This window comes from Hippocampus guttulatus, chromosome 17 (genome assembly GCF_054856545.1).
Source record: "Hippocampus guttulatus isolate MCC_2025c chromosome 17, RoL_Hgut_1.0, whole genome shotgun sequence".
Taxonomy (NCBI): domain Eukaryota; kingdom Metazoa; phylum Chordata; class Actinopteri; order Syngnathiformes; family Syngnathidae; genus Hippocampus; species Hippocampus guttulatus.
The window spans coordinates 6757724-6785163 of record NC_141277.1 but is presented as its reverse complement, the minus strand read 5'-3'; the positions used below and the strand labels follow the sequence as shown (position 1 = coordinate 6785163).

General features: G+C 42.2%; 2 protein-coding genes across 5 annotated transcripts; both read left to right on the top strand.

Moving 5' to 3' along the window:
* The first annotated feature begins 6 nt into the window (after positions 1-6).
* On the top strand, positions 7-14095 carry hnrpkl (heterogeneous nuclear ribonucleoprotein K, like). 3 transcript variants are annotated; one of them, XM_086135226.1, is made up of 16 exons: positions 7-151; positions 4231-4303; positions 5554-5651; positions 5750-5806; positions 6844-6887; positions 8898-8970; positions 9488-9601; positions 9702-9830; positions 10044-10345; positions 10680-10721; positions 10802-10841; positions 12030-12045; positions 12172-12201; positions 12274-12341; positions 12408-12577; positions 13298-14095. In XM_086135226.1, the coding sequence occupies exons 2-16, from the start codon at positions 4243-4245 to the stop codon at positions 13326-13328; spliced, it is 1275 nt and encodes a 424-aa protein (XP_085991352.1). In that variant the 5' UTR covers positions 7-151; positions 4231-4242; the 3' UTR covers positions 13329-14095. The 3 variants fall into 3 exon arrangements, with proteins under 3 accessions (XP_085991352.1, XP_085991353.1, XP_085991351.1); XM_086135227.1 differs by lacking the exon at positions 7-151 and adding an exon at positions 3362-3521 and having other exon boundaries at positions 9494-9601; XM_086135225.1 differs by lacking the exon at positions 7-151 and adding an exon at positions 3363-3521.
* A 766-nt stretch (positions 14096-14861) lies between these two features.
* LOC147191799 (guanine nucleotide-binding protein G(q) subunit alpha-like) lies at positions 14862-26884 on the top strand. Of its 2 annotated transcripts, XM_086135229.1 has the most exons (9): positions 14862-15215; positions 15359-15520; positions 16595-16779; positions 21667-21821; positions 22251-22379; positions 22451-22580; positions 22693-22846; positions 24080-24277; positions 24365-26884. In XM_086135229.1, the coding sequence occupies exons 2-8, from the start codon at positions 15385-15387 to the stop codon at positions 24268-24270; spliced, it is 1080 nt and encodes a 359-aa protein (XP_085991355.1). In that variant the 5' UTR covers positions 14862-15215; positions 15359-15384; the 3' UTR covers positions 24271-24277; positions 24365-26884. The 2 variants fall into 2 exon arrangements, with proteins under 2 accessions (XP_085991355.1, XP_085991354.1); XM_086135228.1 differs by having other exon boundaries at positions 24080-26884.
* The last annotated feature ends 556 nt before the right edge of the window (positions 26885-27440 follow it).

Here is a 27440-nt window from a genome sequence, read left to right as displayed (position 1 = left end):
GATCAATAGGCAGGCAGGAAGGCTGGATGGACGGACCCCCTCCTTCCTTCCGAACTTCCTTCCTTCGCCTCCGTCCTTTGCCGTCCCCTCCTCCCCACACGCGAAGTGATGCAGGGAGGACGACGACCACCTACCCCAGGGTGAGCCAAAAGTAAGTGCCCGATTAAAAAAATGTTTATTTACAGCTATTTCTTGTCATCTTTTCTTTTTCCATCTTTCCTTCCTTCCTCCCTTAAGGTTGTTTTTTTTACTCTTGCATCTATCCTCCCTGCTTTTTTCCCTTCCCCCCCAAACTTTTAAAAAATGATTTCCTTCCTTCCTTCCTTGCTGTCCTCCTGCCTTCCTTCCACCTCAAACCTGCTTTTTGTTCCCTCTTCCTTTTTGTTTTCCTCTTTACATTTTTTAAATTTCCTTCCTTTCATCCTTCCTTGATTTCCTTAGTGTCTGTGTCACCCGTTTGTGTGTCCTCTTTCCTCCCATCTTCAGACCTTTACTTCTTCCCTTCTGACCTCTTTCCTACCTTATTGCCTTCCTGCATCAGACATCTTTTTAATTATTTCCTACTGACTAACCTTCCTTTCTGTCCTCCTTCTTTACCTTCTGACAAAGACCAATCTTTTCTTCCTTCACTCCTTTCCCTTCCTTCTTTCATACATCCTGTCTTCCTTCTCTTAGACCTGCTTTTGCCTTCCATCCATCCTTGTTTCCTTCCTTTCCTCGCGTCCTTCCATCCTTCCTTACCTCCTGTTTTTTTCCTTCCTTCTTTCCTTACCTCCTTGCTTCCTCTCTTCACTTCCACCTACTTGTTGACTTTCTTGCCGTCATCTTTCCTCAGACCAGTTTGTAGTCATCCCTTCCTTCCTTTGGTCAGACATACTTTTCTGCCTTCCTTCCTTTTTGCCGCCTCCTTCTTAATTCTTCCTTTATGCCTTCTCCCTTCACTCCCAACGCATAGCAACATTCAGACTAAGTTGTTCTACTACACACAACACACTTGGCCAACAAACAAACACACACACACACACACAGTGTGACGTCCACGGTTGACGCACGAGACCAGATGTCCCCATGAAAAATTCTACTGCTACAAATTTGTGGATAATGATAATTATTCCTCTTTACTAGCCAGAGCCGTCAACCAAGTTAGCCTCGAACCACTAAAGGATTATATATTCCACATAAATTGCAATTTTGAGTTCGGGAACCAGTGACAACAAGACTGTGATGATACCTACAGAAGAGGAAAAGTCACAAAGAAACAGGCACGGGTTTGCCGTACAATCTGCAGTAATACAATGAAATAAACGTCATTCACATGCTAAAAATGTAATATGAGCCAGCGGATGCTGACAAATCCCCCTATTATTTAATCCCATCAATGTCATTTAGGCTCCACTGGGTGGCAGTGTCATGCTACAAACACCTTTTTGTTCCCTTTCCTCCATGAAAGATTGAGTAGTTTTACTCTATTTTAATTGTATTGATTTTACGTTGGGTCCCTCCTTGTTAAACCTGTACTGGAATTAAAAGCACTGCCTGCGCAGTTGATGAATGTTTGATGACGGCAAGTGTTTACACACTATTTATATATCTGAATATAAGGGGTGTGCATCTCTTCACAAAAGACGATTTGATATGGGTTTCGATACGTGGCGTGTAGAACGATTCATGGACGGTTTGATTTGAAAGTGGAAAGATTTGATTTGTTCTCAATTCAGTGGGATTACGATTCCATTCAATATGATACGACTAATTTAGAGAGGGTATGATGCAAATACTTTTTCTCTTATTTTACATACATGCACTTCCATCTTTTCAATCAAAAAACGGTTCTGGTTCAGAACCGCTTTTGTTACATCCTAATGACCCCCCCCCCACCCCCCCTATCTGTCAGATCTTCAAATTTCCATTCCCTCTCGCTCACTCAGGTCCTCATCCTCCCTCCACCTCTCTCTACCCTCTGCCCATCTCAGTATAATGGGGTGCAGAGCCTTCAGCCGCTCTGCCCCCAAACTCTAGAACTCCCTTCCACCCAATATTCGTAATATTGACTCTCTTCCCACCAAATCAGACTTGAATATCCACCTTAAATCTTTCTCTTCTTTTGTTTATAATTTTATCTGTGGTTTTATTATTTGCTCTTGGTTGTGTCCTTGAGTGTTGTGAAAGGCGCTTACAAATAAAATTTATTATTATTATTATTGAAATATAACATGTAAACGTGTAAATATAATAATGATTCAAATATCTAAAAAAGATTCCATGAATATAATAAATATCATTTTAAAAATACATTGTAAATAGTATAGTAGGAGTATAGCGACGGTAAATACAACAGATATTAAAAAAACAAAAATTATTTTTTATATTACACAAATATACTTAAATATAATACATAAATTATATTAAACTATCAAAATAGACTTATATAAAAAGTAATTATAATAAAACCAATTATCTCCACTTTTATTGATGGGAAATATGTTTCCAAAAAATACAAATAAAAACCCCCACAGTAAATCCTGTCCTGTCGGCTGCCGTGACAATATCGGACCGTAGCAGATTGGTGGACGTGTGGCATACACACACACACACACACACACACAGACACACACACACACCAGGATCATTATGGCAACTTTTTTTTTTTTACAAACATTGCAGACAATGTCAAGTGTCGCGATGGTTGCGAATGAAAATATGTACATTCCGCCCTCCCCACCAACCCTATCACCATCCACCCATTTCTGAGAAACATCAAGAACCAAATTAAAACCGTCGCCATGGTAACATCAGAATACAGGCGAGTAGGGGGTGAGACAAAAGCCTGCGTATGTGAAGGTGCGAGGAGACTGTTTGATTGGATCCAAAATGGAGGCTGCCGTGCAAAATTAGGTGGCTGGATTTTGATCAGTAGGAAATAATGTAAAGGCAATTAATCCGTATCGGGGTCAAACTGTGGCCATCATAAAACATTGTTTTACGGAAGTATTCATATGTTTGGATGTGTGCCTTTAAGGAGCGCGACCGAGTGACATAATATTGCAGCATCTTGCATGTGTTATTTTGGTTTATTTGTTTGCTCGTCTGAAAGCACGTTGTGAGCGAGGCTTCTCTTTCCCATATGCATTTTACCTTCAGTCTATTTCCAGTTCTTGGGTTATTATCACCACCCAATTCCTCTCTGGTTTCATGCTGTGAAAACTATACAAGAGATTGTAAAAATGCATGTACCAATTCGAATTCAAGTGACTTGTCCGAAGCCACCCTGACAGTCATCGTTGAGGTTTAAAATGGGGATCGCAATTGAAAACCAGGGAGAAAGCTTCATATTCAAAAAGCAGTTTGATCAGAAACCACGCGTAGTCAGATTGGGCGGTAATGCGCTCGGAGCTGTGCGTCCCCGCCCGTCGGCGCTGCCGTTTATTTCCGCTACAAGCAACCCCCTCGCCTCCATGCTCTAAAATCTTGCATTCGTTCCAAGGCAACAGAATAGCGTGGCGGACGGCAATTAGTCGCAAGTATTGACGTCTTTTAATAATTTCGCGGTCCATGATATTGGTTGTAGACATTTACAAGCGTATAGGAAGAACACTAATGTGCACATTTAGCTCGCTGCGCGGTCGCAACCGTTGTACGCCGTCTCGTCGTGACGGACACGCCTCACGAGCACTTAGCTTAGCGGTTAACGTCGCAAAGTCACGTCAATTTAGCCGCTGGGAGTGACAAACTTACTGCCACTCGCCCTGACGTCTATCAAAGGCAACTGTTGAGTGTCTGTAAAGTCGCAAAACCATTCTTAACGCCATCAACTGACACCCGTGTGCGTTGTTATATCTGTAGCTCGGTACATTGTTGAGGGTTGCGCTTGTTTTGAATCCACAAGTGAGCGATGATTTCGGGAGGGGCGGGACGACACCATTTGTTCGGGTTTAATAAAGAAAGAAAAGCTAAGAACAGCGTTAAATAGTTTAAAAGCACAATAAAATAATGTTAATAAACACACAGACTTCATCATGTGTAATTATTGTTCGCATTGTAGTATTCACGTGTGGACATAGGACTTTAACAGGCGTGGCGTAATGTGTGACGTCACGAGCTGGACTCGGTTGGTTAGCTCCTGGGTACGATACATCTAACGTAAAATAACAAAACAATGTTACCGAACACATAAAATAAAACATTTGCACTTTGTACGTCGTAGCATTCACTTTTTGTCCCGCCCTGCAGGTTTAAAAGACAATGGAGGTGCAAATTGAACAGCAGGATGAAGATCTCACATTTGGCACCACGGATACCAATGGTAAGATCATTTTAGACATAATAATAAATAGAACATTAAATAACTCCTTGTAGTTTACACTTTAAATACCCCACACTGTGATGGCAAAATACTTATTTCAAACTCATCTGAAATTACCCATAAAAATAAATGGTTTACAGATCATTTGATTTTGAATAAAATGCACTTCTCTGTTTCTTTTAATTTTATCTTTATATATTAGCTTCTAACACTAGCTTCTAGTGTTGTTTCCCATGTTACTACTAGCTTTAGCTTCTGAAGTGAGCTTCCTATGTTTTTCTTGGGTTAGCTTTCAATATTTCTTCTAACATTAGACCTAAAGATGATCAATGTTAGCTACTGACGTTAGTTCATATGTTAGCGTCCAATGTTAGTTGACTGCAATAATGGATTAATATCGACTAAAATAAATTGGTTGATCTTTCCGCAACTGCTCTGAGGTCGTCGGGTAATGCAAAGTTTTAGTTTTGCATCACACGAAGATATGCCGCTGTTCACCTATTTTTTCCCTGAATTGAGTGGGAGTGTAGCAACCCTGAAGTGAGTAGGTACTTGAATTGGAAGTAGCCATTTTGACCTGTTATGCACAAGACAGTGGAAAAGGTTGGATTTAGACGGAATGGGACCTTTAAAGCATCATTTTATGTTGTATAGGCAAAATCACAAATAGGAGAGTTTGCAAATCAGCGAGGGATCGTTTTATACACAATATTTTTAGTTATCCTGACAGCTGCAAAGCATGTAGCTGAACTGGCTCACTTGAGGCAAAATAGATCATTCCTGGCTGGAGCTACACAGCAGATGGTGGAGGAATACTGCTGTTTTCTGGCTTCCAAGCACATTTTTTTTTAATTCAGGAAGGGAACACGGTGCATCTGAGTGGTTTCCAGTCTGTGCTTAGCTGCCAACTGATACACAGTGAAACCCAGTGCTGCTCACATTTGGCCAAATTAGCCCAACTAGCGTTTACCCCGCTACTGAAAGCAAATACAACGGTACGGTGATTTTAGGATTGCTTGAGTTTACATACGAATCGTCACTTGGTCCATTTTCTGTTTGTTTTAGTGACATGGGGGGAAAATGGAGCAATTAGGTTGCTGTTCTGAAAAATGAAGTCAGTTCTCCTTAATATCTCAAAATATGCCTCAGTTAAAGCAGTCAGGTTGTAGCCACAAATTAAGAATAGATTATTGACCATTCAAAGATGGTGTTATTCACTACAATGTGTGCCCTGCGATCTTCCCCGCCAGGTAAACGTCCAGCAGAGGACATGGATGAAGAGCACGCCTTCAAGCGCTCGCGCAACGCCAACGAGATGTTAGAGCTGCGTGTGCTGCTCCAGAGCAAAGTGAGGAGGCCACCTGTCACTTTTGTTTGTCTTGATTTGTCTTCCTGTTTTCTGAGAATAATCCCACCCTGCCACGCCCCCTCCTGACTGCTTCACAGAACGCCGGCGCCGTTATCGGAAAGGGTGGCAAGAACATAAAAGCGCTTCGCACCGATGTGAGTAAACATGAAATATTCAATGAATGCTTTTTAAAGTATCAGAACAGCTAGTGCCTATTCTAACACCTTGTATTTCCTCGATATTATTTTTTATTTGATTCAGAATTGTGTTCACATTTTTTCTGTTTAAATGTAGGGATGGGCAAAATAACAATCAATTCGTTTCAATAAGATGACGGGAACTGTCCCTGAATGTTCTGAACATTGAGTTTAGCACAGTGTCCTCCATGTTGAATTCCACATAGAATTCTTCATGATCCAATAATCTTATTTTTAAAAAAGATTTTTTTGTAGTACCAATGGTCATTTTCACATGAAAACATTTTCAAGGACCAAAATAAGTACAAATGATTCAAAATATCACCACTGCCACACGTCAGCAAGCCGTATCCGTTTGTATTCCAACACGTGTTAATTATTATGATGACGTTAACGACGCGTTGCAGTGTTATAGCGTTTGCAGGGTCTCACGCACCACCTGAAGGGAACTGCGCACCCGACTTGGGGAAATACCTCGAGGAATCAGTGGTTATGCCCATCCCTACACGTATTATTCCTAAGGTTTTAATGTTGGCCAAAAATCGTATCGCCCTCATGTTTTGTGTAAACTTCATCGACCTGCTTACTATGACACATGATCAAATCCACTGGGGCACATTGTGGTCGTGTCTGACCGTTCTCTCACATTTTGCCTAAAAAAGACAAACGTTGAGCGTGCATTCAATTAAAAATGTATTCCTTCTCCCCCCCTCTTTCCCCTTGTCCTTTCTTTGGTTTATTTTATTTATTTATTTTTTTTAATTTATGTTTTTGGGTGAATGTTTTGGCCACCTTCCGCCCGTTGCCCATGTTTGGACCGACATGCCCCTCCTGCGTTGGCCCAACCCAACCCCCGAATGCCCGCCCGTCCGCCCACCTGCCACCCCCTGGTCGACCATGCCCATAACCCGCGCCCCTAACACGTGATTGAACGCCCCCACCCCCACTCCCCCGCCCAATGCTCTCCAACCACCTCCACCATCACCTCCATGCAGTTCAATGCCAGTGTATCAGTCCCAGACAGCAGTGGCCCAGAGCGGTATGTCCCACCAATTATTGCCTCACTGCCTGATGACAAGGTCATGAATAAGCTGCCTTTTGTTTTTTTTAACTGGTACGTTTATATTTTATACAAATAATGAAAGTTAACCCCCCCCCCCTTGCCCTCCCCCTTCCAACTGCCAAATCGCCTTTACCCACCTTCCCCAACCCTTCCACATGTCCTCTTGATGTTTCTGTCCATTCCTAAATCTCTTTGCCACTCTAACCATGATATTGGGTGAAATGCCAGCTGTCCGATTTCAAGGTGCGCAAGGCAGGCAGGCATCTTTTTACTGAAGACCCACCCATCGAAAATCCCCCCTCTCCTCTTTTTCCCCCTTCCATCTCCCCGCATTGTCACCCGTGATATTCCCTCATCCATGCATTGTTGCTTCGTAACAACCCACCCTCACCTGCTATTAATGTTTCAATGAAAAAAAATTAAATAATGTAATACATATGAAAATAATGTATCCCAAATTATCACCACAGTATTCCCTTTAAACACAGCCTTGTGAACTACATAGACCATGATACTTTGCACCGCTGAGCCAATAGGAGGACTTGATAATGAAATGACAGTCCAGTTCTATTTCTTTGTCACTGCTGTTATGTACAAAAACACACAAGTATGTTTTTTTTTTTTTTTTTTAAATGAAATAAAGGGGCCCTTCAGACGTACAGATAGCAGAAATATCCAAGTATGGTAACCAAGTCCCAGTACTGGCTGTCGTCTCCACCAACCTACACTAATGGGGTAGTAAAGTTCGTTATCTTAGAAACGTCTGTCAGTGTGGTTGTAAACCTAGGGCCCCACCCCGCACATTAATTGTGTGTTTTTTTTTTTTTTTTTTTAAATGAGAAACAAATTGCACCAACTTACATCTACATGGAGTGGAGCCATGGACTACAGTAACATTAGTACGTGTAGGGAAATACTCTTTGGGAAGCTTCGAGGCAAAGATTTTACTTCAACCTCTTTTTACCCCGATTTATTCGAGGCATGCACAATGTTAATAACAGGTGTAACCCTCCCGCTGCTAAACGTGGCCACAAACACCTCATCCTTTCTTGCACCTCACTTTCTGTCCTGTGCCACCTTGCAGTGGGTAACCACTTGCATCCCCCCCCCCCCCCCCCCCCCCCCCAGCCTTGCCCGCGCCGTCTATGACAGGACTTCTCAACTGGTCTCATTTTCCCATGTATCCAATAATTCGTGAATGCAGATTTTTTTCTCACAGTGGCTCAGGGCTCAGGTAACGACCAATCACGGCTTGCAGACATCACAAACCAAACTCCGAAAAGATTGGTCGTTGCCTGAGCTCTGAGCAACTGTGATGTCATTTTCATTCAACAACAAGTGGCAAAATGCCCCCCGGCCCCTGAGATGGATAAAAACAACTCTATTTTGCTGCTTAGTTCATATTCCACACACGCATTATGTATCAGAATACCATGTTTAAACAGTGGGGCCTGCATAGAATATTTTGCTGTCAAGACATTTTTTGAATTGACTTTCCCTTTCAGCAAAAAAAAATCATTTGATATTTGTCAGTCTATTGAAATTATGAGCTAACACAAACAACAGTTTTTGGGCTGCAATATATCCACCAGTTGAGAATCACTGGTCAATAGCCCACCCTGCCCGTTCTCCTTCCTCCCCCTTCCCCCCCTTTCCAATGAGACGTTGTGTAGTGAGGTCTCGCTTCAGTTAAGTTTCCCACTTTGCGTTGAAGTAATTTTATCTAAACTGTCCCGGTCCCCTCCCCCGACACTGATATGATCTCTTGTTAATTGTAGCCGTCTGAAAGCCAACCGTCCTTCCACGATACTCTTATCTCAGTGCATGTTAGTCTTCGTTTCCTCTTTTCCAAGTTCGATGCCTCCTCGTCCAAGCCTTTAGATGGGTTTCCCTGACAACGTATTTTCTGTCCTTCGCGATTGTGGTATTTCATTTTTGCGTCTATTTCCTGTAATGCCTGGCTTTTCATTTTGGCTTTCTCGACAGGATCCTGAGCGTGAGCGCCAACATCGACACCATCGGAGACATTCTGCTGAAGATCATACCCACCTTAGAGGAGGTAAAAAGCCTTAATTTCCTTTTGGGAATGATGTTTTCCAAAATAAAATGGCTGTTCTTCAGCATGCAGGATGTTTGCTGGCAAATCAAGTTACAGTTGTCATTTCGTATGGAATATTTTAGTTTGATAGAATCTATCTGTTCATTTAAATTATTCACATTCTTATTTTTGTAATCTTTATTTAAATTGTAGTATTTATAATATGGTACTTAGATATTTATTTATATTTATACTATTTTTTTTAGGTGGTAATTATAAAAAGTTCGAGAACTGCTGCTTTTTAGCATATTTAGATTTTAAATATAATCAATATTTTATTTATGTAATTTATTTTTTATAATTGGACTGTATGCTTTATTTGTCGAGAAAGTATTCTTGTAAATAAAATGAATAAAAAGTAGCTCCATGTGTACTTGTGTATAAGAATACATGACAACATTTCAGATGGAGCTCGGCGATATACAATGCCGCAAGGCACTTAACTAGTTCCCCTCAATTGTTGTGTTTGTGTCACAAGTACCAGCATTACAGCGGCATCGACTTTGACTGCGAGCTCCGCCTGTTGATCCATCAGAGCTTGGCGGGCGGCATCATCGGCGTGAAAGGCAGCAAGATTAAGGAGCTCCGAGAGGTCGGCCAGAGTCTTAAAGAGTTTCTGCTCAGAAATGACCCAATGCCTTCCTGCTTGCCGTAGTAGCACTTTTATGATGTTGACCCCCCCTGCCCCCCAGAATACCCTGACGACCATCAAGCTGTTCCAGGACTGTTGTCCGCATTCTACTGACAGAGTTGTCTCTGTGGGCGGGAAGCCGGAGCGAGTCGTCGAATGCATCAAAGTCATCCTCGAGCTGGTCGCTGAGGTGAGTCTTGACCTCGTTTCGACACTTCTCCAGATATCTGCATGGAGTACAGATCGAAGGCAAATCAAGTAATGATGGGCAAGCATTGTATTCATTATCTGCAAAAAATAAGGCTGCTTTATTGTTCGTTCATTTGTCAAATTGCAAACGCCATGCTCCAAACATACCCTGTAAAGTCGCTACTAAAATGACATGCTCGTCGATATGTTGCAGGCGCCAATCAAAGGCCGTTCCCAGCCTTACGACCCCAACTTCTATGACGAAACGTACGACTACGGCGGCTTCACCGTCATGTTTGAGGAGCGTGGCCGGCGGCCCGGCGGCAGCTTCCCTGTCCGGGTGCGAGGCGGCTTCGACCGCCTGCCACCCGCACGCAGCAGCCGCCCGCCGCTTCCCTCTCGCCGGGATTACGACGACCTGAGCCCCCGCCGCGGCCCGCCACCGCCGCTGAGCCGGGGACGCGTGGGCAGCCGTGCGCGCAACCTGCCGCTCCCACCGCCGCTGCCGCGAGGAAGGTGAGGAGGGTGTGCTTCGTTTACGGCGTTATTCTCCAATGGCAGCTAACTTGATGACATTTGATCTAAAATGTATCATTTCAATTCGATTTTTATTGGATATACGGGATATTTTTGTGCATTTTTAATTCATTCTTTTGATTTTATTTCCTTCACAATATGCTCTTTTTGATCTAATCCTTCGATTTAATCTCAGTTTGATGTTATTTGGAATATTTTGTTTTATTCATATTGTATATTTAGATTTTATTTAATAGTTTTAATTGATTCAGTCTTTTGAGTTATTTATGAACATTTTATGACCTTTTTTTTTTTTTTTCCGAATGACACACAGTGATAGATTCTCCCACGGCAGTTATCATGACGACAGACTAAGGTGAGGCCAAAAATGTCCTCTTGCGCCTTTCCTTCAGCGTCATTGAATCATGTGAATGCTAATCCTGTTCATGTGTGTAGTGACAGAAGAAGTCGCGGAGGAGAGCGCTACGACAGCATGGTGAGTGTTGCCGTCTGCGAGGTTCTTTTCCGACAACAGGAGGCGATCGGTATTCCTCATCCGAGCACAGTGCAACCACAGCGGCCACGAACGCTGACGCAGGTTTTTTTTCTTCCAGAGGCCCGTGGTTGCCCGGCAACGGTCGTCTCCTTGCTTGCCTCTCTGCAAGCAGAGTACGCCGTCCGGAGATCCGCCGGGCAAGCAAGCACTGTCGATCCTTACCAGCATCCCTTCAAATTTATAATAATTAATCCGCGATGTGGTTGTTAGTAATTGGATTTTGTGGATTAATGCCGTCAGACGGAGGCCAAATGACTGCGACTGTCAGATCCGCCATTGACTCACTCGCAACTATAAGAACGTGACGTCAGCCGGGGGAGGTTTAGAAATTATTCGGCTCAATAATCCAAAACAGTAATTCCGAACAGTCTGCCAGAGATTCTTTAATCCGTTTGAAAATTAACAGGTGATAAAGTTATGAGTACAAGAACAGTATCGTGATAGCGATAACATTTCATGATCAAGGTGGAGACATAAATCAAATTGATAAGGTGGAAGAATCTTCATGACCATTAGCCGTTTTTTTTTTAAACATATTTTTTTTAAAATAGAATTGAACTAATTATTCATCTGAATTTTCCCCACAGTCAAGCTAAGAAATGCAGTGAAATGCCCATCTCTGTAAAAGCCAATCTGATGGGATTTGGAAAATTGACAGTTGTGATGCAACACATTGCGAGATGAATTGACATGTCCCGGTTGACTCGATCGCACGACTTCCAAGTCGAACGCCATTTTCAGCCAAGTGGCCATCAACCAAAGGACGGTTCCAAAATCATAAAAGTTGAGGCTTGACCCACATACAGTGTGTATATTATAAGTTATACAATAACGGGGACATGCTTATGCGGCGGGAGACTTGGTTCCAAAGTTCAAGTTGTGCCAGAGGGACTGCAGGTGTGACATTTCAGGTCAACAACGTGTGAAACATTAATAATATGTGTGCGCTCGCATCCACCTGGAACATTTCCAGAGCCTCACTTGGTAGAGTTATTAAATCTCGCCTGCTTGTCAGAATTGATACATAGAATGAATATTAAGATGATAAGCCTTGTAAGTTACCACTGTGAGCTGTACTCTGACACTAAACCAGATTTTTTTTTCTTCTCTCCTGTTGATGAAATACAGAGTGGAGGCGGTTATGGTGAGTCTCATCCTTTGTGTTAATCCCGCATACATGAAAACGATTTTAGCCAATTGCGGTTGGCTTTGGAATGAATGATGGCTAATTTTGGGTAATTGTCTTCTTTTCTCTTCTGATGTCTTCAAGACAACAATTCCTGGGATCACTTTCATTCTGGTGAGTGGAGGGGAACATTTTTTTTCAGTCTGGTAATTCACAATTCAAGACTCTTCGTGATTGGCTTCGCAGGTGGCCGAGGTTCGTACAGCGACATCGGAGGGCCCGTCATCACAACACAGGTCACCATCCCCAAAGACGTAAGTGTTGAAAAAAAAAAGGAGTGCAAAAGACACTTCAGGTGAAATTTGGTGGCCGTTTCACAGCTCGCTGGCTCCATCATTGGCAAGGGAGGCCAAAGGATCAAGCAGATCCGCCATGAGTCCGGGGCGTCCATTAAGATTGACGAGCCGCTGGAGGGCTCGGAGGACCGCATTATTACCATCATTGGAACGCAAGACCAGATCCAGAACGCACAGTACCTACTGCAGAACAGGTGACTGTTTCCCCACATTACCTTTAGCATCCACATACAGGTATAGTGTACCCACAATGTCTTCTGTGGAGAGAGGAGAACCTCCAAGAAGGACCACCATCTCTACAACACTCCACCAATCCGACCTTTAGAGTAGGCAAAGGTTATCTTCCAATGGGACGACGACCCTAAGCACTCAGCCAAAATAATGGAGTGGCTTCAGGACAACTCTGAGTGTCCTTGTGTGGCCCAGCCAGAGCCCAGACTTGATCTGATCAAACATCTCTAAAAAGATTTGTAAATGGCTGCACACCGACGCTCCCCATCCAATCCGATAGAGCTTCAGACGTGCTGCAAAGAGGAATGGCCGAAACGGCCCGAAATTAGGTGTGCCATGCTTAGGGCATCATCTTCAAAAAAAGACTCGAGGCTGTAATTATTGCCAGACGTGCATCAACAAAAGATTGAGCAAAAGCTGTGAATGCAGGACTTATGGACATGCAGTGTCTTACTTTATTTTTAGCAAATCTCTCCCCCCCCCCCCCCCCCCAAAAATCATTATGGCGTGTTTGCTGTGTGTAGAATTATGCGGAGGAAAAAAATTCCATTATTCCTGAACAGCAAGTGTCGACACAGCTGGCTAGTTGCTTGTTATAAACTGGTACATAAACAATATTTAAGAGAATGTACAGTTTTAAAAAAACAAACAACAACAACTGACTTTTCTGTTTTCCCCCCTAGCGTGAAGCAGTATTCCGGTCGATTCTTCTAAAACGGAGACGAGTGAAGCCATGCCCTTTGTGTACTGTTTGCTCCAGTGCCGACATTCCTCTGTCGTGGATGGATCAATTCTATCGTATCCAAAAAAGCTACTGGAAAATTGCCCCCCCCCCCCAAAAAAAAACAGTCCCAAATGTATTTCTGTGCCAGTGTTGATTATTTTCAAGGACATGATGTCATTAAATAATTTTTGGTGTTTGGATTGCCGTGGAGCATGCAGGTTTTTTTGTTTTGTTTTTAAATGAAGTTTCACACGCTCATATTTTCTGTCCAACGGAATGAGCAGCTATTAGCTTAGCATTATTGACAGAGCTGCCGAGCATCTTCTATCTGTTCCCAACTTCAAAGCTGAAATGGTGAACTGTGAATGTTTTCTTCAGAGGCTTGCAGTTGTCCGTGTCTTCAGCTCACAGTTTAATGTACACGTCACAATATAACACTAAAAAGATGTCACGCAATTGCTTTGAAGTTTGATGAATGTTTGATACTTTTAAAGAGATTTCTACATTTCTTCTTTTCAAAGAAGGCGAGACACTGTATAAATTGTGTATATAATCATATCCGTTTTTTTCCGCTCTCGCCAAATGAATGCTTTGATATGTCGTTCTTTTGTTTATTTTGTAAGTGTTCATTGTGTTTTTGCATTATTCATTTTGGTGGTTTATAGCCATTTGTAAATCATTCAGAATTGTCACGCTTTCTGTGTATCTGTGATTGGTATCTCGCAGGTAATTGCCAAATAAAGTTTTTTTTTTCAGACATCACTTTTGCTGACTTCTACGGTAGTGCAGTAATTGGAGGAAAAAATAACTTTGGGTGGCAAGTGATTAGATTTGTACCCCTCTCTCTGAATAAAGTGTCTGTTTTTTTAAATCCTCTCATTCTCTCCAAAAAACAAAAAAACCTCAAAAACGGAAAATGCCACAGCACACCAACGTCAAAACCTTATGCCAGCTGTGAAGCTTGGTGGTAAGAGCATCGTGGTATGGGTGAGCCTTGGTACTGGACATCTATCATCAATGGAAAAATAACATTTTGCAGAAGAATTTAAAGCGATCTGTCCAACAGTTGACGCTGAAAAGAGTGACGATGATCCAGAATATAAATCCAAAGGTTCCACCCTGTCTTTTGAATGTTTGTTATACTCGATGAAAATATGAAACATATTTGCGTGTGTGTGTTTATTCTTGTGATTTTGACGATGACTAAATTATTTTAATTGCGCAGGAACAATGATTTGTTAACAAACCCGCTTTTCGCCAGAATATATTTCTTATTGTAAACGTCTGCTTTTAAGCCATTTTTTAATGTTAAACATTCAAATGAATATTTGTGTGTACTTAACGTGTGCAAGAAAACTGTTGGTATTGATTTTCTTCACATAGTCCTATATCGATTCGTATCTGCTTCGCGATACAATTTGGTCTGGTTGTTAAAATATCGCGATACTCTCGTGTCACATGTGTCACAACCATCCACAGCGTGCACTCCTTTATTACAGGAAACGAGTTACAGTAATCGACGAGAACTCACACGCTTTCCCCCCACTGGAGAGAGAGCGAGGCGCAGTCCCCTCTTCTCCCCGTCACATGCACCATCCGCGCGGGGCTCAGTGAACCAGCGCACACCGAGGGGGGACGCAGCGGTAGGACAGAGACCCACAACCCGGGTTCGAAAGCCGGCTGCAGAGTTTCCCCCCCCCCCCCCTTCCTCGTCGACGAGACTTGCCCTACTTTTCGTCGTCTTTTCGAGTTAAAAAATGGATTTCATGTGGCCATGAAGTGAAACTCCGCCATATTCGGCACATCCACCACGCCCGCCGGCCGTCCTAAAAACTTCTTCGCTTCACTTCATTTAGCACTTAAAGTGTTATAATAAGGTAAAAAGTCAACTTTCGTGAGTTATGCTGTGCTTCTAAGAGAGCCGAGTGGTTGTTGTGCCCCGAGCGCCCCCCACCCCCCTACCACCTTATCCCAATCTCCCTCTTCGCCTAAACGGCATCATGTTTTTGTCCGTGCCCAGGGAGGCGACGCCTGAAGCCGGGCACGATGACCCTGATGGCGGCGGGGGCTTGCTGCCTCAGCCCGGAGGCCAAAGAGGCTCGGAGGATCAACGACGAGATCGAGAGGCAACTCCGCCGAGACAAGAGAGACTCGAGACGGGAATACAAGCTCCTCTTGCTCGGTAAATGAAGTCAAACCCGCACTTCAAAACATAACTAATCAATATATATGCACATGGTTGTGTCTTTAAGCAATGTTGTGAGGCATATAATTGCATCTTTGTGATCTGCTGCAACGTCTTTGGTTACACAATCGTTCATAAATGTCATGTGTGCTTGACGGACGAGACTGAAGAGCCGCTGCGAGTGTAAAATCTTCAAGTGAAAAAAAGTATTTGTCCCCTCCGGGTGCGACATTTCTATGTATTGACGTGTTTTTGGACTGGACTTAAAAATAAAATCAGTGCTTTCAAAGTTAAACACCAGTTACTTAAAAATTCCCAAGTCAAAAGTTGAGCACCATATAACATCTAGCTACATAATGTGAAAACACATCTACATGTTTTTTTAAAAGTTAAAATTTGATACTGTGCCGTTGAGAAGTACTAATCATATAGTAGTCGATACTATTGCTACTTCCAGGGCACCAAGATAAATGACCCCGACCAATTTTGGAATCCTTTCAAATATGAAGTTCACCAGATTTAGAGATTGGTATCAAAAGCCGCAGAAGGTATTAGAACCATTTTTGGAACACTCCTATTAGGTTTAGGGTGGGGATGGTACCTGAAGATTGACATCCACAAAAATCAAGTTCTGGAATCAACAGATGTGCAAAGTATAAAACAGCTGATCTGTACTTTTTGGAACCCTTTTCCTTGAGGTACCAACCTTGGGTACTAGAGGCAGCACAACACCTAACAGGTGGAGTTCACCACACACATAGCTGAACTTCACAAGGGTTGCGGGTGTGCTGGAGCTAGCTGACTTGGAACAGTAGGCGGGGTACACCCGAAACTCATTAAATAACTTCTGATACGCTCAGGGAGGGCACAATCACATTCTTCACACATGTGTTACACGAGTAAAATTGACTGACGTTTACAACTTTACAATTTTTATATCGCTACTATCCAGGCACCAACTGTAACAGTATGCTTCTTGAAAGTAAAGCATTTCATTTGATAATTTATGGAGCCCTCCTGTTGGGCCAACAATTAAAAAAAATGTTTTGAACTCTATGTTTTATTTTCCAGGGACCGGCGAGAGCGGTAAGAGCACATTCATCAAGCAAATGAGGATCATCCACGGCCGAGGTTATTCTGACGAGGACAAACGGGCCTTCACCAAGCTGGTGTACCAGAACATTTTCACTGCCATGCAGGCAATGATTCAGGCCATGAAGACACTCCGGATCCCCTACAAGTACCAGTACAACAAGGTACAAGAAGCACACACATACTTGGGAGCTTTTATTGTCAGTTTATATAATCGAAGGGGGGCGGCGATTGCTGCATGCTTTTAACGGCCCAGTGGAGCACTTTTGGTTATATGCGGCCATGTTTATTTTTGTAGTTCTGGTGCCAGATACACGCAGGGAACAAGCTTGGTCCTGTTGCACTGTGTAAAAAAAAAAATGGTTGTCAGTGTAAACATGACAACCATATTTTTTTTTCTCCAGTCATACCCCATTTATTTTTTAATATATATCTATTACACTGAAACATTTTTTGTCACACTGAACCAAATGGCCGTTGTGCTGCTCCTTATGGTGTGGCGGCCACCTGAAGGCAAATCAGTGTGACACCAATTCTGGTGGTTTTTCGCAGAGGATAAAGAATGTATGACTGAGGACTGTTCATTTTCTGTGTGTGTGTGTGTGTTGTTGCACTGTTTGTGCACAGTCTGTTGGTTAACTGGTTATAGCGTTGCAGCATAGATGCTATTCAGCGTTAGCATTGAGATACAGTAGCGGACTGAAAGGCTAAGCTAGGGAGTTGTTTTACTTTGTAAACATACACGGTGCAATTGAATCAATTCAGATTATTTTTCTGCTCTGTGGGGAACAATTATTATTGCAGCTTAATTGGGGACCCCAAAATTTCACAGAGGAGCAACAACATTCAGCCTACTCCCATACGATTGTTATTCTGTTGAAATCTACATTGAACTTAAGTTTTGTATGACTTCTATTCTTATATTACACTTTTCTTTTCCCATGTAAAATGCGAAAAAATGGTTGAAAAGTTGTAATTTTACTTCAAAAAGTCCCTAAATTACAATTTATTCATAAAATGACAACATCCAGTCTTTTTCATACTTCCAACTTTTCTCACAAAGGAGACTTTTTATCTTATGATTGACTTTTCTCTTAAAAATGACAACTATTTACCTACACATTTTTTTAAAAAATTAATGTAATTGAATAAGTGCCCAGTGCAACTTCATTGTTTCATTCGATGACGTTACAGTATTCGCATCGAATGGTTACCTGTTTTCCCCGGTAAAATGGCAACTGTTTTTTTCCAACCCGATGACTTTACTCTCACACGTGAGAGACACGTGGCTGTTTAATGGAGGCGACAGCGGCTGATTAGTGACTCCAATTAGCTCACCCACATAAGCACACAGAGCACCGAGTTCCAGGTAGAGATCAGGAAAGTCCCCAGGGGAGAATGCTTCACTTTCATAGGCGTGTATGTGTGTGTGTGTGTTTTGTCACGTCACCGTATCTGATTCCGAGTTATCACGTGTGTGTTGTTGAAGTGAAATCATAAAGGAAAACACAGAGGACGGGCGCACATCATCTGCACGCGGCTGGATGAGCGCGTGGCTAACCTTAACTAAAAGCAAAGTCGCTAATTATTACGCGAAATGAGCCGTTCGTGAAAAAGTCCCTTAAAATGCTCGTGGAACGAGTGTGTAGTTTAATATTATTAATATCTCAATCCAGTTTTGGCAGTTGTCATTTTGTCCCTTCGTCACTGTTTGTTATTGCCAGTTTGAGTCATTTAAGTCATTGCAGACGTAGTCCAAAGTTGAGCTAGCTAAAATAGTAATTTAGGGATTTTTGATACTACTTCATTTCAGACAGACAACAGTTTGAGTGCTTTTTCTCTTTGACTGCACACTGACACCGAGTAGCGATATCGCTAACATTTATGATCATATAAAATGTCAGATGATGATTCATCGATGTGTCAAACTCCCGCAGAATAGCGCCAACTACTGCCCGGGAGGAATTACTTGATGTCAGATCTCTTGAGTATCGGTGGATGGTGTCGGCAGCCTCCACGAGTACCGATCCCCTCCAGTAAGGCCGGTATCGGCACAATACCGATATTCGGAATCGTACTCGTCCATCTCTTGTACTAATACAGCCTAACGTTTTTCTTAAATCAAGACAAGGGTTGTGAAATGTTACAAAGAGGACCAAAGTATCAAATCCACCAGTCACTGCTTTCTGTATAAAAGCCCAGCAAGTGGTGGAGCCTGGCAGTTGAGCCAGATCTGTTTGAAAGAGGCTGTAGATAGCTGAGCTGCACCACGTTTTTTCCGAATTTTTCTCTCGCCTTGCAAAACAAAAGCTGCACCGTCCGTGAAAGCCCCAAGAATCCAAATTACGAACGGTTCGCCTTCAGTCAAGCCCGCACAAGAGGCACAAAATAGCTCCAGAATATCCTCTTTCAGTGCCGGTGTAAAATGGCGTCCACCTGGCCCTGTGCGTTGACGGGAAGTATTGGTTGCCAGCCGGAGAGGCAGAGCATTAAGGGCGGCCCAAGATTCCAGGAAGACATCCGTCGGCCAAGCTCGGGTAGATTATCTCAACAAGATTTTACCCGGAACTCTGCAGCGGCGGCACTTAGGCTGCCCGCTAAATGCATTTCAACGGAAGCGCTCGATGTACTCCTGCAACAATTAGACGCCAAACATCAAAGACACACACGGAGAGAGAGAAAGACAGACAGTGTGTGTTCTGTGGTAGTCCTGCACTAAGTCTGTTGTTTATGGGGAACTTCACTGGATGTGTTGAGTCAAGTCGTGCGGAAGTTTTTGTCATGAGAGAAAAAGGAGGTCAAATGTAGTTTTGACATGTGCGGTCTTGCTCTTGATTGAATTGGTTGCTCCCTCGCAAAAGCAGCGACACAATACACAGACAGGTTGTGGCAGAACCACACACACACACACACACACACACACGCATACACACACAACAATTCATTGCATAACAACTGTGAATGTAAATACAGCGTATACCGCGGTTACAGTGTGCTATTGACACAGCTGAATTTCAGATTTGTTTTTGTTTTTTTGGTCTTACATACAGTGGTGCGAAATCCAAATGCTTTCCCGTGTCTGTACTTGAGAATGCATTTTTCTAACGACCCTTTTCTTTCATCCGCTTACAGTTTTAAGCACGTCTTTCTGCTTCTTACTTGGTAAAAAAAAAAAAAGGGAGGGGGGGTTACTTTTTCAACCTCCTCGAAAGACGACAGATGTAAAAAAGACAATGACCTCAACTGGGGCTTCTATCTTGATTGATTGAGATCCTGAGGATTTATAATGATGTAAAAAAAAAAATGGAGGGCAGAGAACGAGTGAGTCTTAATGACGATGACGCAATCGATCGGGAGACGCAAGGTCCCCATCCATGGCTTTATTCAAGAGATTTATTTATTGATTTTTTTTTTATGTTGGCAATTAGAAGAATAATTAAGTGTGGGTTGAACTGAGTAGTGGATGTGTCGACTTTACCATGCCGTAATGACAATTCTAGCTTGAGGTCAATTAATCGCCGGTCACATGTTTTGGCAACAACACGTGCCTCAAGCGTGGGGTAATATTTTCCCCAAAAGTGAGAGTGATATCCAGGTCACTTTCAAAATATGCATGTTTATCCTCAAATATACCAGAAGCACAAGTGCTACCAACCCTGCACCCCCCCCCCCCCCCCCCACTTGGAAAAAGGCATCTGTGAAAACCAGTGCACAAGCAGACTCATATTCAATCAAATAAATAGTTAATGTCGGCAAAGGAAACATCCAGCTTGTGTTTCTCTTAACTGTCGGTTGAATGCCAACCCCGGTTGAAATGAACTGTCAGACTCAATATAAACCGAGAGAGCAACCCAGGTTGTGTTTTTCAAACAAATGCATAGCTCAGCCTTTAGTCCGCGTGCTTAATTCTAATGCAGTACTCCCGGTCATACGGTGGTACCTCTACTTATGAACGTCTCTCCATACGAAATTTTCAAGTTACGAAACGTCTCAACAGCAAAATATTGCCACTTGTTACGAAAGAAATTTCAAGATACGAAAGGTAAAAAATACATGATGGCCTGCTACTCGCAGCTCCGAGTTTCCTGAACGCAACATACTTATAGCTGCTCTGCCATTGGCTATTACCGAGCATCATCCTGGCATCCCATTGGCTAAGAGGGACCGCTACCGTATTTGTCTGTGTGTAGATAAATAGAAATATGTCTATGTATATCTATGTGTATGTATATGTATCTAGAACGGTGTTTGTTTGTTTTTTCTTCTTCTTTCTGCCTACATTCTTGCTGCTGGAGGCTGTAAATTTCCCCAGTGTGGGACAAATAAAGGATATCTTATCTTATCTTATCTTATGTAGCGTCCTCGTCATTGAGGTGTTCCGATAGTTTTATGTAAATGTGAATCACCCAGAAAAAGTGTTCACCAGTTGGGCGATCGCTCACTATGCTGATGTTTGCCTTGGACATTTTCTAAGGATAGTTAGAACCCGACAAAAGCAAACATCCTTGGGTCAGTGCTTTACAAAACGCCAGGCAAAATCCACTTCTGAGAGAGAACATGAACGAAAGAGGGCAAAAAAACAAGTTAAAAGTTAAATGACCATCATTTTAATTCTTTATTCTTTGTTTTTTAACATTATGCATTAGTCTCATTTATTTGTTATGTATTTTGATGCATTTTTGTGCTTTTGGAAACATTTATGTCTGAGTTTTGGGGGGCCTTGGAACGAATTAGGGCATTTACATGGAAAAAGCGTCTCCGCTTTCTTTCTCCATTTTCTAGTTAAGAAATTTCTTTGGGACCCAATTAATTTCGTAAGTAGAATCTGTACAGACATAAAGAACCCCCCCACCCCCACACACACACACACACAATTTTTTGCAAGCACATTGGTATGCATCTAATTTAAAGGGGGCATCTTCATTCAGGAGTCTCGCAACATTACAAAAACAAACAAACAAACTCAGACGACCGGTTTTCTGGTCCACACTTGTTTTCATTATTTATAACAAATCAATAATACGCTTTGCTCTTTATGTGCTTTTGTTCAGGCCAACGCCGGTACTGTCAGCGAAGTGAACGTGGAGACGGTGACGACGTTTACAAAAGCGTACGTCGACGCTATCAGGAGCCTGTGGGCCGACCCGGGGATCCAAGAATGTTACAGTCGCAAAAGAGAATACCAGCTCTCCGACTCGGCCAAATAGTGAGTGTACTGTAAACAGTCGGGGGATACGTGCCGAATACTTTCCATTGTTTTGCACGCCAGCCGCCTGCATGCCTTCTGTGTTTACTCAATTTATTTGTTCTATTTCAACCGAGTACAGTGCATATAAAAAAGAAATCAGTGTCTCTAATTTCTTTCTTTATATATGACAAAGTGTTAACCACTCTACCTCAAGTCAATTAAAAAAAAAAAAGTATTTTATAATAATCCATGAGCGTGAGCCGTACTATAAAACCAAACCATTTACCGGTATGTATAATGAATCTTTTTTTTTTTTTTTATACAGATTTTATTGCTTGTGTTTAAGAAATACACGGAAAGAGGACCTTGAAAAAAAATTAATCTCATATTTCGGTATGTCGGCACTCTGGTTTAAGCTCAACTTTTCCCCCTGACGCACATCTGCAGCTACCTGAACGACTTGGACCGCATCGCCGACGCCGCGTACCTGCCGTCGCAGCAGGACGTGCTGCGGGTCAGGGTACCCACCACGGGCATCATCGAATACCCCTTCGACCTGGAGAACATGGTGTTCAGGTGAGTGCGCCGCCCTCCGCTGGGGGGGGGGATAAGCGGGGTTGCCCACAAAGCTTTTGTCTCTGCCGCAGGATGGTGGATGTGGGCGGGCAGCGCTCGGAGAGGAGGAAGTGGATCCACTGTTTTGAGAAAGTGACATCCATCATGTTCCTGGTGGCGCTCAGCGAGTACGACCAAGTGCTGGTGGAGTCGGCACATGAGGTGACGCCCAGCCGTGCGCTTCATTGGCCTGCAGGGGGAGCTCTTTAGTTAATCCTTTTCGGCCTGTCTACAGCTCCCTCCTGCTTTATTTCACAATGTTCTCTTTTTGAAGAATCGCATGGAGGAGAGCATGGCCTTGTTCCGGACAATCATCACCTACGAGTGGTTCGAAGAGTCCTCGGTCATCTTGTTCCTCAACAAGATTGATTTGCTGGAGGAGAAAATCATGCACTCGCATTTGGTCGACTACTTTCCGGAATATAACGGTGAGCAGAGGATGAGGGCCGGCGTTCATTTTTGCACTAATCATCTGATACCTTCACTTTTGAAAGTGAAGGAGGAAGCACCATGATTAAAAAAAAAAGTATGTATTTTTTTTAATATCTACTTCATATAAATGGGAGATATTTAAGTCAAAATAATGTATAGTTCTGGTACATTCTATGACATCATATGAACAAGACAGTGTATAAAATTGGTCAAGCTTGCATTTTCATCACACACAAGTGATTTAATATATTGTTACAGCTCAGAAAGTGGAAAAGTTACCAGGTCAACTTTGTCCCCACTCCAATTCAATGTAGTTGCCTTTTAGCTGAGCATTTATTCAAATTGAACTTTTTTGGTGGTCTTTTTTTTTTTTCCATCGAATAATTTGTTTTTATTTTGTCCTTTATGTAAATGCAGGCTTAAGGGTTGACACTGTGCATGATTTCACAGTATCTTAAAAAAATATTTTCGATACTTTGGAGTAATAAAACCTCTGTCTCTGTTATTTATCCTCTGTGAAAAAAAAAAGGATTATTACTGCATCTTACTGAGCAACTTCGTGTCGTTGAGTGAAACTCGTCATTGGTCAGCACGACTACCACCCGGTGGCCAAGTTGCTTACACCACAAGAACCCGCAAATAATCAATCATGACCCACCAACTGGTTAATTCTTGATCAAGTACTATGCTATGGATGCTGGTTTTGAACCAAAACCAGATGTTTTGTACTCAAAAGTTTGGAGCCCCTCAAACCTTAGCGTGAGGCGTATTAAAAGTAAAGCATTCCACCAATTAACCCATTTATCTATCTACTCATCGGATATTATGCATTAGTAAAGCCAGTAACTTAATTGGGATGTGCAGGGATTATTTTACCCCATAGGGGTCCCCAGCCTAACATTCTCCTGTAGTATTTGTGACTTTGAGTGTGTATACCTTTAAAAGACGCTGTCACGCCTGGTGAGTGACGTGGGCGGCAGTGAATGACAGTGTAGAAGTTGCTTGTTTGAAGAACATTCTTATGCTCCCTCAGAAATTACATTACATTGGCGACTTTGTTTCCCCTTACATGTCGACGGCGTGAAAATAATAATAATAATAAGAAAACCTTTATTCGTGTCACAATGGAGAAATTCCAAATTTACAATGTGAAAGAGGCGTAAAAATGTCGCCTTTAAGGTGCTTTTTTTGTGTGATTGATGGCTTCTTGTGTGCCCCCCCCCGTGCAGGTCCGCAGCGGGATGTGAAGGCAGGCCAGGAGTTCATCCTGAACATGTTCGTCAACCTGCACCCCAACCGCAAGAAGCTCATCTACTATCACTTCACCTGCGCCACTGACACGGACAACATCCGCTTCGTCTTCCACGCCGTCAAGGACCATATCCTGCAAGGCAACCTTGAAGACTACAATCTGGTGTGAAGCGGAGGTATGGCGTCGGGGGTCCGCCGTGTGGCGAGGCGTTGGGGTGGGGGGATGCCTGAAAGCCCTCGCTATTTGATCACTATGATGCCAGATGGCGGCAACGGAGCAACCAATGACGGTACTACTGATGTATTCAAACCTTTGGTCACTAAACTGCTGCCCGAGTGGACGAAGCGTACAGGAATCTCACCGATCAGGGGTCAGCGGATGACTGTGTGTGGTCACAGAGGGACTACTTTTTGCGCGGGTGTGAGTCGGTTTCACTTTGAAGTGGAAAATCTGTGTTATAGCTCGTGTGTACTAAAGAGAAGCCAGTATGGAAAGCCATTTGAGCATTCATTCCATATCCTTAATATCAAGTTGATATGAAAGGGGAAGGTCAAGTCCCCCCAAAATTATTTTCGATGAGTCTGACAGGGTTTTCTGATTAATATTGCATTGATGAAATAAGAATAAATGCATTTTCATCTATTAATAGGCACAGTCATTTTGACATTCTACTGCAACTTGCGGTCGACAGAAATTGACGTCAACGAGCACTCAAGTGACCAAAAAAATTGGTTTGGTGAACTGAAATCTTTGCGTATGATGAATATGCCAAGGCCACAGAAATCAGGGAGGGGGCAAATTGTTTTTCACGGCACTGTATATGTTATACTGCATATGTGCATATATATCAAGGATATGGAATAGATGCTCAAACGGCTTGCCATAAGCCAGTAGTAATCAACACTAATTGCACATTTACCTTTTAGGCCTTCACGCGTTTGCACACTTGAGTAACATGTCACCATTTTGGAACACTTAGTTGTGAGGCGGCATCCTTTTGTTTTGTTTTATCTTTTTAAGGGTTTTTTTTTTTTTTTTTTTTTTTTGGGAAATGCCGGAAAACAGTTGTAAAGTTGTGAAAATCCAAATAAGAATGACAATGTTATGACAAAGTTGTAATTTTCCGTGAATAAGATGGCAAGATTTGGGGGCTCTTTTTTGAGGGGGGGAGTCCTAATTTTAACATTGTACTAAAAAAGACAACAACAACAAAAAAGTACAGTACTATTGTGAGAAAACACTGGTAACAGTTGCAAAAAGAATGCCGTTGCAATTTCTTGCTTACATTTTTTTTTCATGTTTTAAGTCCTCATGCAAAGAGAATAGTCTATCACAAGATTTTTTTTTTGTGAAAAAAAAAAAGTACCATTACTTTGTGAACTATATCCTTGTACACTATTTACGACCTTATTCTCGTAACGTTCCACCTCTTGTTTTTATAAAATGATGATTTCATCAGCTAATAGTTATGACTTTCCTGTACAGTTTTACTTGTTAAATTTCAACTTTTTTTCCCCGTCATACATCTCTTTCTTGTAAAATTGGGACTTACCACTTTTATTCGAGTGAAATTTGCCATTTTTCTTAAAATATAACGTTTAACTGTTGTGTTAGCCACACCTGGGGGAAAAAAATAATAAAAATAAATTGTGAGAAAACAATTGTAAAATTGTGACAATAATAGTCAGAATGTTTGACCCATAAAAAAAAGTTGTGACATGATGAATAAAGTTGTAATATTAGAGAAAAAGTCAAAACTTTGTTCGTGGGCTCATAATTTAGTCAGAGCAGATGAAATTCCATGCGAATAAAATTGCAATTTGACAAAAAAAAGCTGTAATAGTCAGTGGGAAAAAAAGTGGTGAATTTTAAACAATGAAATAAAAAATTAATATCAAAACATCCATCCATTTACGAATCCGCTTCTCCTCACAAGGGTCGCGGGGTGTGCTGGAGCCTATCCCAGCTGTCTTCGGGCACTAGGCGGGGGACACTCTGAACTGGTTGGCAGCCAATCGCAGGGCACATAGAAGAACAACCCTCTGCACTCATAGTCACGCCTAGTGACAATTTAGAGTGTTCCATTAACCTGCCATGCATGTTTTTGGAATGTGGGCGGAAACCGGAGTACCCGGAGAAAACTCACGCAGGTACGAGGAGAAAATGCAAACTCCACACAGAAAGGCCCGCCATGATGAATGTTGTCAATTATGAGTTTTTCCTTAATTTTCATTGTTCGCATTTTTTATGACTTTCTTGTTTTTTTACTTATTTTCAGTGTGTCCCTTATAGTTCACTTTCATGCACAATAACACATTTCAAAGGGAATAATACTGCGTTACTTTTTTTTGGGGGGGGGCAGGCAATGATTGTATCAAGCTGCAGTCATGTAATTTGTAATCTGCCAAACTGGCTTTAGAAGTGGGCCTATATATTTTTTTGGAATGCGCACTCTAAATATGACACGGTATGGCGATCGCATTCACAAGAAGCTAAACGTCGAGAGAAAAGTGTTAAATGTGTGTTAGATAACCTCTCAGGCATTAAATGAGTGCAGTCTTGATCTCAGTTGAAGTGCTGTTTAAATTGTTGAAGTCAATGAATAAATGCCTAATTCGAGCAGATGGGGTTGCACCAGTGTTGACATGACCTCTTGTCTTCTTATTAAAAATAATTGCCGTCTAATTTATGCTTGAATTTCACTCACTGCAATTGATGTTTTATGCAGCATCCGTGTGAGCGTCTGCGAGATGATTTGAATAAAGTCAAAATGTTGGTCGTGGCTGGTGTATTTGTGTTTGCAAACGGTGTAGCATCAAGTTTCACCATCACGAGTTTTTTTTGTTGATGCTCAGCGCTGAGATTTTGTCCACAGGGAGTAATGATGTGTAAGGAAACAACCGCATATCTTTGCCTTTAAAAATAAAAACAGCTAGCTTGATGCTAACAATCAATGCAAACCACCATAGAGGACAATCAATGCAAACCACCATAGAGGCGCTAATGAATAGCATCACGATGACGCTGTGAATTCAGAACTTCTGATTAATTTAAAAAAATCCGAATGAATAAAACTGCAGTACTACTCGTGAATTCAGAACTTCTGATTAATTAAAAAAATCCGAATGAATAAAACTGCAGTACTACTCTTTTTGTAACAGTAAGATGGCTGTCGTCTGATTTTAGCCACGAGGCGCCAATTTGGTATTCCATTCATATATAGAGGGCTCCGTCCTTTTAGCAATTACCCACAATGCACTACCGGCGGCCACGAATAGACTTCGTGTATGGCTTGTTTATAACAGCCCTCCAATATGGCCGCCGGTAGTGCATTGTGG